The sequence below is a fragment of the Phoca vitulina genome, unplaced genomic scaffold (assembly GCF_004348235.1).
Source record: "Phoca vitulina isolate PV1807 unplaced genomic scaffold, GSC_HSeal_1.0 scaffold74, whole genome shotgun sequence".
NCBI lineage: Eukaryota > Metazoa > Chordata > Mammalia > Carnivora > Phocidae > Phoca > Phoca vitulina.
The window spans coordinates 3,613,779-3,626,519 of NW_022589777.1; the positions used below are offsets into that span (position 1 = coordinate 3,613,779).

The 12,741-nt window shown below is 37.8% G+C and overlaps 1 protein-coding gene across 27 annotated transcripts in view; it reads right to left on the reverse strand.

Moving 5' to 3' along the window:
- DLG2 (discs large MAGUK scaffold protein 2) overlaps positions 1 to 12,741 on the reverse strand; it is a 1,693,368-nt gene that overhangs the window by 300,249 nt on the left and 1,380,378 nt on the right. For all 27 annotated transcript variants that reach the window (XM_032393577.1, XM_032393580.1, XM_032393569.1 and 24 more), the window contains one exon: positions 10,995 to 11,097. In XM_032393577.1, the coding sequence (XP_032249468.1) occupies positions 10,995 to 11,097 (103 nt within the window). The remainder of the gene's footprint in view (positions 1 to 10,994; positions 11,098 to 12,741) is intronic.

Genomic DNA, 12,741 nt, shown 5'->3' on the forward strand with positions numbered 1-12,741 from the left:
AATATTATTTCCTTGGGATGCCTTCTTGACCCTCTATCTAGGTCAGAGTTTTTTGTTTTGTTTTGGTTTGGTATGGATATATGCTAAGAATATACTTGAATATGTAGACTCTGAGAGTCTAGATTTAAGTTCTTGTCTTTTTCTAGAGCACTCACCCGAGCTTGTCTGATTCACTGGTGTGATTTTACTTTGCTAACTGTAGGTATATCAGGAAAAGGTTCATGTCCATTTTGCTCATCATTCTATCTCCAATGTCCAGGGCAGTGTGTCACTCATTGGAAGCATTTAATAAACATTAGCTGAATGAAGACTGAATGAATTTTTGTTCTGCAGTTGCTTAATTTCCCCAATGTGTCAGCACTTTTATTAAGGAAGCAAATCACCCTTAGCGGTGGGAACGTGAATATGAGAAAGCTGAGTGAATAAGAGAAGATTATCTTGAACTGAAGTATAATTTGGATACTTTTGTCTTTTATAGACTTAGTCAATGAGTCTACCAGGAATCCTATTTGGATTAGGAATCTATTAAGCACATTAAAGATGTATACTTTATATTTCCTGGGCTTGGCTTTTCCATTCTAAAGTTGCTACTACTTGTGATTCTGAGAATCAAAGACATCACCATTATTTCAGCTTTCTGAATCTTTTAGTTATTGAAATTGATTTTTTTCCATATTATTCCTTTTCACCCCTAATAAATTTATTTCCAAGCTTGGTAGTTACAATTTAGTTTAATTTAATTTATGAAACTGGTAAGATTTAGGCTACAAGGGGCCTATAAATGTAAATACATTGTTAATCTTGAAAGCCCCAACAAGCAGTAAGCGTTTCTACTTGAATTAAACTTGAAGCCATTATTGGAGGGTTCAAATTCCCTTAAACCCAGAGAGAGCAATTTCCACAGATATAGATCTTTCCCCTTCTCACCAACTGGGTGAAAGCAGAATTTCCACACGTTCAAAATGTGAGGAATAAAATGAGAACATTCAGAAATTATCTGCTTGCAATAATTGTTCCTTGATGACACGTTCTAATTAGAAGTCACAGTAACTAAATTTCATAGAATGTCAGCTGGAAAGAGCCTTAAAAATAATCTCTCTAATCACCTTAATTAACAAACAAGGGCATCACTGTTGAGAAATGTGATGTGGCTCAGGTGGTCAAAAAAGCATCAGCTGCAGAGTCAGGGAAAGGAGAAGAAAAGTGCCTCACTACTCATTATTGAATTTGATGGTTGGCTTAAATACTGGAATTTTCAAACAAATGTGGAGGTGAACTACACTCGGCTCTGAGAATATGGAGTGAAGTTAGTAGGTATTTTCGATCTGTTTTAGCTTATATTCCCCCTCTGCTTGTCTCTGTGGACCATTCTTTAACAGCTGTCTATAATGTCCTGAAATTCCTTATCAGTGGAGGATCTGGGTTCATTTGGTAATACTTGTATAGTCAAGAATATGATTAGGACCCTTTATTTCCATGTATTTGATCTGGGCGTGGCTAATGCAAGGGATGGATCTAAGAGATCTTTTTGGTTGTCAAAATGTCTCTAGCATAAAGATTTATTTAGCCTCCTTTCAGTATTAGCTAGTGAGTGCTTTATGTCACTGGATGCCAAGGGCCCTTCAAAATATTATAAAATCACAAGATGAGACACCCAAAGATCAATATATTTAATTATGGAATGAAAGTTGTTATGAGGCTGGGCAGAGATGGAATAACAGGAAGGGAAAGGACAGCTTTGTAAATATTTTCAGCCCCTCTGATAAGAGTTTGAGATAATGTATTCCCAGGATAGATAATTAGGTCAAGAGAATTTTTTGAGTCAGGAAGTGATATTCCACTTTGTCCCCATTACATTACTCGAGGTCCAAACTGGGGTATAAGCATTGAGGAAAAAAAAAAAAGCAGCATCATTAATCACTGAAGTATCTGGAAAGAATGTCCCATGAATCTGCAGACTCGGTTTGCAGGAATCATCTTTTCTGTCGTATGCTGTGGTGGAGGTTGGGGAGTTAAAAAAGCAAGTGGGAGAAGGCTAGGAACAAGATCAATTAAGTGATGGGACATCCTGGGAGATTTCTAGTTGCAGGAGGAGACAGTACCTGTTGGTGGAGCCTGTATGCATATGAGAGAGATTTGAAGAGAAAGATATGGCTAAGCAATAAAAATTCTAGAGTTAGATAAAGTTTTATGTAAGTTTCCTTCCTAATAGTTTGGTAAAAATTAGAATATGCCAATCAAATTAAACGAGATTTAATGCAACATATTTGGAGAAATCTGATATGTGGCAATACAGAATATCATTAAGGATGAACTGATGATGGATGGATGGATGGACAGATGGATGAAGGATGCCACATGAAGAAGTTAGGATAGGGAAGAGGAAAAGCATTATATACCTGAACTCTTTCTTGAACTACCAATATTCCCAGATTGGTGGTTATTTTTTTTAATTAATAGTAATTGCTCATACTTTTAAAGCTCTCTTATATATATCATTCAATTGTGATACAGGAATAAAAGCAATTAACAAGAGAAATAAGCTAGAAATGAAAGTGAAATTATATGCATGAGAAAGCCCTGAGGCTCCATAAGAATTTTTCAACCCCCTTTTGACCATAATAATCTAATTGGATTAGATTCCTTGGGCTATTTAAGCCATCAGCCAACATAAGCTACTACAGTAAATTCAAAGAATTAAGGAGTTTACTAGCTGTTTAGCTTGCCTCAGCTTTTAGTAGCTATGACAAATGTTAAGATACTGAACTGCTTTCCTATGTGGATGTTGATTGAGCTTCAGTTCCCCCATCTGTGAAGCTGGATAAGGTGATCTTTAAGGATTCTTCCAACTCTAAATTTCCATTTCTCAATGATTCTAGTTAAACCACACAGAATACACCAAGTTAACCAGATTGTGCATTCATTTCTTCTTAAAGAATGGAAAAAATGCAAAGCACAAAGATGCAGTATTAGTGACAAAATCTTCAAATAATGGAATTTATATTTCTATATTACTTGAGGGGTTATGTCTTTAATATTTTTTTTTTTTTAAAGATTTTATTTATTTATTTGACGGAGAGAGACACAGCGAGAGAGGGAACACAAGCAGGAGGAGTGGGAGAGGGAGAAGCAGGCTTCCCGCCAAGCAGGGAGCCTGATGCGGGGCTCGATCCCAGGAACCTGAGATCATGACCTGAGCCGAAGGCAGACGCTTAACGACTGAGCCACCCAGGTGCCCCGAGGGGTTATGTCTTTAAAAAAAAAAAAGATTTTACTTATCTGTCAGAGAGAGTGCTCACAAAAGCAGGGTGAGCGGTCGGCAGAGCAGGCAAGGGAGGAGGAAGCTGAGCAAGGAGCCCGATGCGGAACTCGATCCTAGGACCCTGGGATCATGACCCAAGGTGAAGGCAGACGCTCAACCAGCTGAGCCACCGAGGCATCCTGAGGGGTTATGTCTTTTATCAAGAATTCAGTAACTGGAGAGTTCTTTTGAAAATATTTTACTCATCCTAACTTTCTCAAAGTGAGAAAATGAAAACTCATAAAGATGAATAACTAGCATGAGGTCACAGAGCTAGAATTAGAGTTGGCATTAGAATACTGGTCTTCTCCTCCTAGTCCAGAGTCTTGCACAGTACTTTCCATTCCAAAACTCATCCTGAATGTTCCCTGATGATGCTGATGCAATTTCTGACCAAGACCTACAGCTGGACTTTATGAGTATTTCCTGGGCATTTAAGATGCAGTTATTTGCATTGAGAAACTATCTCAACATGCCACAGCTGCTCATTCATATGCATAAACTTATGTAGACATTGATTTAAAGAAAGAAATATAGGTTGCATTGTAAGTAAGCTTCTTGGATGTTGTATACACTCTCATTTCTGGGAAATTTTAGGTATAGAAGGTGTCTATATTTTTCCGATGGTAAATTACATATTCATTTTAAGTTTCCATCACATCTTTGACCTTATAGAGAAATAGACCATGGTGTCCAACTCTGGTTTAAGCTTGTGACTTAATTCAGACTAGTAACTCTGGAAAAGAATTTCACTTCATTCTGAAAAGAATGAGTACTTTTCTTTCTTTTAATTTAATTTCTTAAATTAGCTTCACAATTTAAAAGGAGTAAAAAAGATTACTGAAATGAACTTCTGCTTTAAAATATAGTAAGTTACTTAAACAATTTTAAAGTGATGCCTTAATGACTTTTTTTCTTTTGGTCTGTAAAGTCATCTATCAGGATGAAGTTCAATCTTACCTCATCCTCACTCAACTGCCTCTCTACGCATTTGCAGGAGAGGCCATAATCAAAGGGAATGAAGCCTGAGTAGGTTCACTGTTTCACTGGATGAGGAGTTCTAGCAAGATTTATGAATTTGCTTGATAATCTATATTTAGAGGGGAGGTATAGGCTAGGTAGAGGTGAATGACATGTGAACTTCTTAGATCCCCTGCAGCCTGACCTGTCCCTAGTAAAACCATGACCAATGGTTTTGCGTTACACATGAGGCATGACCAATCATTGAGTTACACATGCCAGAAACCAAACCTAGTGATGCCGCCTTATGTGACATCGCCCTGGACTTCAGGTAGAGGGAGTCCAACCCAGTGACAAACCACAATTTCTGCAGGGTCCTCAAGTATTCTAGTGCAGTGCTTCTCAAACTAATGTACATATAAATAACCTATGGATCTTGATAAAATGTAGATTCTGACTTAGTAGGCCAGAGTTGGGGCTTGAGATTGTGCATTTCTACCGGCTCTCAATTAATATCTATGCTCCTGGTTCATAGACCACACTTGGTAGACCAGGAATCTAGAATAATTCCTTTCTTCCCCCAGCTTCCTGCATGGCTTACTCCCTGATTTCTTTGAGATCTCTGCTGAAATATGAACTTATTATCTAGGCCTTCTAGACCCATGATATATTTCCCTGTTACTATTACTTTTACCTTTCTTCCTGTTTATTTATACTACTGATCATCATCTAACAAATTTAATATTTATTTGAGAGGGCCTTTTGGCGCACTTTTTCATCATTTCTTAAGAACATTGAGTGGGGCATAATAAGTGTTCAGTAAAAATATCCATTAACCGAATACATGTATAAATGAACCACATGGCCACTCTGCCACAGTTCCATAAACCAGACCACATTTATAAGTCTCCAGGCAACAATTAACTCTGTCCTTGGGGCTTTTCTTTCAGGAACTCAAGTAGTCTGTTAAAAAATAAAAGGTGGATCACTGGGAGTTGTATGGAAGTATTGAATCACTATAATGTACACCAGAAACTAATAATACACTGTATGTTAACTAACTGGAATTTGAATAAAAGCTTTAAAAAAAAAAAGGTGGACGAAATAAGACCCCTCCATGGTCTACTCAAGTCCCTGCTTGCTGATGGGGACCCCCATTGACATCTTCCCTGCTTGCAGGCCCTTCTGAAGGCTTTGCAGGATCCAAAACAATGCCCTGAGCAGTCAGATTAAAGCCAAGAGGATATTGGTGGTTGTCATAGGAATATCTTGGCAATTAATTGTCTCTATTTTGTGCTTTATCCAATTTATATTGTTCACTTCATTCTCATAGTGAATAGCTGGTGCTTTTTTACTTCAACCCTAGTCAGTGATCTCATAGTAAGTAGAGGTATTATTACATAGTGAGAAGGCAGCAAATGCTGTAAAGGTTTGCCCCAGTCTGATTCAGAGAAATGCTGTGTTAAACCCTTCTTGATAAATGTATCATTTGGTTACAATCAATGATTTTTTAAGAAAAAAAAGATTTATTTATTTATTTGAGAGAGAGAGTGAGAGAGAAAGAATGAGTGAGAGGGGCAGAGGGAGAGAGAATCTCCAGCAGATTCCATGCTGAGCATGGAGCCCAATGCAGGGCTCGATCACATGACCCTGAGATCATGACTTGAGCTGAAACCAAGAGTGGGATGCCCAAGAGATTGAGCCACCTGGGAGCTCCAGTAACTTTTTAAAATTCACCAGTGGTATTAAAGTTGAGTTTCGGAACTTTAAAAAATGTTAGAGATTTAACCATCTTTTCTTTGTGTTATATTACAGAACAATAGCTGTAGATTTTCCTCAATGCAGGAGAAAGAATGTTTATCCACTAGGGTCACATCTTTGTAAGAAAAAAAAAGGCACCACCTAAAAACTGCATCAACACCAAATGCCCAATCTGAGGACTCATTTACCATTTTCCCCATCTAATATCAGAACCCCAGGCAATTCATTCAATATTCATTCAGCAAATATTTCTTAAACACTTCCTATTAATTATTTGCCAGCACACTGAAGATATTATATTGCATTTCTAAAACAAATGGAGACCCATTCAATAACTCTTTAATAAAGCATAGTGAAATTCATATTGTGCAAATTCTCTCAGGACATAAAATGAGTGATAAATGGGTTCTTGCCCTCTAGAAGCTTACTTGAGTGGGGAATTGTGCAAATCATGTTAAGGGACATACAAACTATCTGAATGTAGGTCTAGAGAGCTCAGAGAAAGAATCAATTAACACCGACTTAGCAGATAGAAGATGATTGCATAATGGAATTGACATCTGCAGGCCCTCAAAATGAGTAGGGATAGAAAGGGAGAAAGGAAGAAAAGGGAATTCCAGGGAGAGGAACCCACATGAGCAAAGGCCCAGAAACACGACTGCTCAGGACCAAGTGTTGAGACGTAGAAAGCAGTCCTGTGTAGCATGGGAGGGTACAAAAGGATGATGCTGGTGGGTGATGATGGTGTAGAGTGAAGAGGGAGCATGGAGGTTGGCTGGGACCATATTGTGAAGGGCATGGAGTTTGTGCACAGGTACCTTGGGGTCGTATCCTAGAGAACCATAATTCTGAAAGCATTGGGGAAGATGGCTGGAAAGGGATAGGAAAGGGGTGTAGATGTATATGCATGTGTGGGGGGAGGGCAGGCATTATGGTTCTTTTTTTGAAGTAGTGTTGGAGTAACTTCACTAACTAAATAAAGGTAATTGGAGTTTTTTACAAGAATTAACTTCCCATATCGCTTAAGTAGAATTATTCCTTAATTATCAGATACATGGTCCTCTTAAAAAAATAGAGAAAATAATTTCATTATTTTCTTCCTAATATCAATACATATTAGTTTCCAAGTAAGCATGTGATAGAAAGATTAAAAAAAAAGGTGGTATAAATGAATCACAATCATGCCACCAGAAAAAAAACATTGTTTGCATTTGACTCTTCAAATGTGGCTTTAATTCTACTACCTAGAACTAAACACTGAATAAGATTTAATGATGGATAGAGTAACTTAAACAACTGGGGGCAAGCTCATTTTAAGCAGAAGTAAGTATAACAACTTTGGTCTTACTTTGCACAGTGAAACTTGCCAAGGAAGACATTTATTGTTACATTATGATAATTATAAATTGTTTATAATTATTCCAAAAATGTGCTAAGTCTTATGAAAAACACAGTTGGAAATTGTTTTATATCTTGCAATAAACACTTGTTTAGCACTTATTTTCTGCTTTGAAGCAAAAATGAAAAAATGCAAGTAGTAAAACTGAATCATCCCTCCAATCTTCAATTATTTTCAAGTGGAAACTCCAGTGCTAAAGAATGGTAAATGTTATTCACTAGTTCAGCAACTCTTTAAGAAATACCAATAATATGTATAACACTAAAAACTGATTTATCAGCGAACAAAATATAGGTTTTGTGCCTACACACATGGAGTTCAAAATCTTATTTAGTTTAGCAAGATATTTTTTTTCTCTCTGCCTTTCCGAATGGAAATCCCATCCATTTTTAAAAGTCTGGCTCCATTTCCCCATTTCCATGAAGTACTCTTGTACTGTTTTGACTCCTGCAGCTTTATCCCTTCTCTGACATTCCATAATTCTCAGATATGGTGTCATCTTTATATAATTTTGGTCCTACGTCATCAGAAAATGATCTCTGTTAAATGTATCTAAGTCCTTTCTCCTCAGTAAGATTAAAAAAACATTCCTTAAAGACAAAGACTTGGGATGGGGGTAAGGGCCAAATTTTCTGAATATCTAGTAATACTGAGGAAGGAATCTAGTATATTCCTGATAAAAGCATTTGAATGTAACTGAAAAGCTTATTTACTGGAAGCCTGGTTCCTGACCATGCCAAAAGAGAAGTCAATAAAATTTGCCCTAGCATGGACACCTCACAATACTGGTGCAAATGAAGGGGATCTGGTAAATTTCCTAATGGACTCTCATGGCATACTCATTTTTTCACTTGTTATCTTAAAGGTCAATTGTTCATTATTTCCTAAAATTGTCATATAATTTAAATGTCCCTAAATGAGGGCGCCTGGGTGGCTCAGTTGGTTAAGCGACTGCCTTCGGCTCAGGTCATGATCCTGGAGTCCCAGGATCGAGTCCCGCATCAGGCTCCCTGCTCAGCAGGGAGTCTGCTTCTCCCTCTGACCCTCCTCCCTCTCATGCTCTCTGTCTCTCATTCTCTCTCTCTCTCAAATAAATAAATAAAATCTTTTAAAAAAATAAATAAATAAATGTCCCTAAATGATCTAAACAACAATCCAATCAGTTTTCCATTTCAAACAATAGTTAAATTAAAGCTCAGTTACACATTAAATTTACAAAGGAGGAAAGAGGATTGCTTGATGTTACATTACCACATTTCCAACTGATTTAAAGCTGTGGCAAATTAGAATACAGATAGACTATTAAAATAGGAAGTTCTGTGAATCCTATCTGTACTTTGGCATTTTGAAATAAGCTTATGTTTTTATTTACAAATTTCTTCAGAAGCACTTTGAAAATCTATTTACATGATTTATAAGACATGTTTTGAACAGGCATCTTCACAAAGTACAGCATAGTATCCAAATTAAGTATATTGCTTAAAGGAAACAAAAGCTGTAAGGAAGCTTAAGATGAAGATTTATGTTGATAGAACTATGACATGCTTGTCCTTCATTGTAACCTTTAAAGTTTAAAATCACTCTGTTCAAGGACATTTGAATGGCTATCTTCACTATCAAGGGCTTCTAATTGGTGTAATTGGTGTTGGAGATGAAATTTTTCAGAAATGGGAAAACAGCCTGGGGTATTTATGCCATGTGCCAGGTTATGGTGAAGGGCATACAGTTTGAGACTGAACGAAAACAGCTATAAAGAAAATGGAAAAATTCCACGGGAAAGTTCTTATTCCATATGAAGTAGAATTTTCTCCTCAAATTATGCTCACCCAAATGTTTTTTATTTTCTGTTTTACAATGGATCCTTCTGGAGCCAATTTACTCCTATTAGAAGACATGTCTACTAATTTTTAAGAAGTAGAAAGACTTTCAAAACTGGGAAGAACATTTTCTCCTGGCGCTGTCATCATCCATCTTTGACAATCACAAATCCTCTCTTCCCCAGCTCTCTGGCCATATCTGGGTGAGGCCAATAGGAGAAAGCATTTAATACATTTTTTTTTATAACTTAATTGCAAATTCTAATTCTAAAGTCAGGCAAAATAAATGTAACATTCCAAAAGACACATGGCAGAATGTTTTCTTTATTTTCACGGGAAATATGTGGTTGGCCACCATTACGGTAAAATCTAAGACATCACAGGCAAGACACAAACCAGTCTTCCAAAGAACAACAGACCAACTGACATTAAGAAAGAATCACTTTAAAAGGTCAAAGAAGCTCTTTATACCCCCACACAAAAAGGCTCTCCCTTAATGTCATCTTATACTTTCATGTTTACCTGTTTAAAAGTCCTGTCTGCTAGCCATGTGGACCAAGGGTAATTAACTACATTTCTTAAAGATAGAAACCACACCCCTTTGCTTTTTTGTAAAAAGTCTTAGCCCACTGTGGGTGCTTAATTGTATTTCATTAACAAAAGGAGTAATCTACATACAAATTTGCTGAAAGATCAACCACACAGTAGGTAACATCCCTGTTGTCTCACTGAACCTCATTCTGATCATAGAAACAGATGTTCAAACAAACCAAAGAGCAGAGTATGGCTAATGCAATTTAGGATACCTCATCAAGTCTCAGTTGGCTAATCTGATTTATGCCATCTCACCAAGTTTCAGGGTTTACAGTAGTGTATTACAAACAAGCGATACTATAGCAGAAAAAGCAAAACAAACAAACAAAACCCCACCTCAAGGACAACAAAAAAACTGTGTTAGTAAGAGTTAATGTGACAAAGAGAGAATATGGTCTCTGATCATACCACTGATCATGGTCTGTTTCTCTCTCTCCTTGCTTCTGAAGGGATTCAGGAACAACCATCCTCCCCCACTGAATGTGCCACTTTGGCATGTGGATTTTGACCTAAAGACAATGGAGACCCTCCAGGCTCAAGAGAAACTTTTGCCCCTCCCATAAACACATAGAAGAATCTCAATTGGGGGTCTTTCCCAGAACAAGGGTTATTAGCAGAGATAAGTTTTATCTGAGTGATCCATCTGTATGGCAGGGCAAATATCTAATTACCAAACATCTCTTCTTCTTATGGCACTGTGAAATGGACTCCTTTCCTCTGAAGTCCCAGACCCCTGCCCACTTCTTAGCTCAGGATGACATATATACCTTATTTTGCCTGTCTATGTGGATTCCCTATACATATGCTAGTAAATTTGATTTTCTCCTGTTACTCTGTCTCGCGTCAATTTGATCCTTAGTCCACCTTAATTCTTTTTATAGTAACCATTGCTGACCAAAGTGTGTACCAGATAAGAACATAAATAATAAAGCTTTTTTTCTAATTCAAATTTCAAACAGGACTTTCTAACTGATGTTTTCCTTGGAAGATTAAGAGTAACAAAGCCTCATGCTCTTTGGACATGGAGCACCCATTTTTCAGGACAGGTAAGTTTTTAAAAAAGCCTTGTTGGTGGAGACTGGTTAATACAGGTGATCAGAAATGTGGGTACATATTCACAAAGACACAAATTGGAACATTGTAGGTTTGCGTTCTCACTGACCTTCAGGTTGGTATTGTGCTATAATGGTCACCGTCTGTCCAGCCCCCTTCAGTGCAGCGGCAGCCTGTTCATGAGATGCTCCACGGAGGTCAATGCCATTCACCTGGAAGGGGAAGCCAGAGAATTTTGGCATTTCATAAGGCAGATTATTCTGATAGAAGAAAAATGTTTCTCCAAACTGAGAAGCTAAGATTATGTCACCTGCTTCAAAACCTCTCCCGTCCTACCAAGGCATTTGAGTGTTACTTAGCAAGTTTCGGGCTCATGACAACTTTTAGTTAGCAAAGACATGAAATTTCATCTTGTGGCGTTTATAGCATGTCTGACTGGGTTGAAACTTTGTCTATGCATGTCTACAAGAATTTTAGTGTGTGCATTTAATATGCCTCTGTGAGTTTCCTAGATTGCTGGGGTGGTTATGAGCCTTCAAAATTAGAGGAAAAACAGGATAATAAGGAGAGACACATGTAATGTACATAGACGAGTATGTGCTGACAGATTAATATATTCAGATGAGGTTCTGGGTAGACTGTATGAAATGGGGCTGGCTACCTGCCAAATCCCTCTTTTTGGTCATATGCCTGGTCCTGTCATCCCGAGCTTGGTTAGACAGCCCTGAGCCTTGTTCCAAAATAAACTTGACTGCCCCATTTCTCATGTACAATTCCAGAATGAATTCTGACAAAATGAAATAAAGAATGCCTGGAGTTTATGTTGCTGTTGCTAACTCCCATTTTGGGGCCGATGCCAAAAGAGAAACAGAACATCTAAAAAACAAGCACAAAACTCTGCCGAAAGGGAAAAATCATTCTGAAGTCAAATTTAATGAGAAGTAAAAGCTAAAATCTTTCTCAAATCAATTCAGTCTAAGTCAACATAATATAATTACTGAGTGCTTTCCAACATCAGGGCTCTGTTTCTGCCCCAGGAGAGGGACCAGGGGCGGAGAACAAAGGTGAACAAGGCAGGCCCCTAAGCAGCTTTTCTGCTTCGACTGAACACATAGTAAATCCAGTTTTCCAACCTACATAGAGCTAGTTTTTTGCAGTTGATGCCACAATTTGGCTTCCTTTTATTTACAGAGAAGCTGGCTATCATCCATGAAAAGTAATAATAAAAAAACCCTGACCAGTTGCATGTAAAATATAAAAATCTTATTTTGCCTCTCATCTCTTTGACAATGACACTGGGTGGTGGATGGTGAGTTGTCTCTGTTTCCCTGTCGGGGCTGAAATATCTGTAATCTTTAATTCTACACCCTAGTCCTCTCATAATAGCTTCGTGAAAGTCTCCTTATCCACTTTTATAATTGTCCATGCCTCTTCCCTGCTTTCTATTTTGGTGAGCTCCTCACTGAGAGCATGGATGACATGGTAACACGGAGAAGTCCAGGGAGCTGGGTGTGGCCTGACTGTGCCACTCATCAGCTGAGCTACTGTCCTTTCACCTCCCAAGACTCAATACTCTTCTGCCTCGGAGGGAAGTGATTATGAGACTCCTTGAGTTTAAAGCCCCTTTGAACTATAGAATTCCGGATTTACTTGTTAGGAGACGACAGTCATTTCAGAGACTGTCTAGTTACAGATGAGTCAGACAGCCGGAAGAGACAGGAAAAGTAAGAAGATGTAGGCTCTTGCCTACAGGAAGCTGAATGAAGAAACTTCGTGAGCCAAATAATCTCTTGTCTTGTCAAACAATTAGGGTTAACTTCTTATTAAAAAATAATATATGATCGTGGTAAATGAAT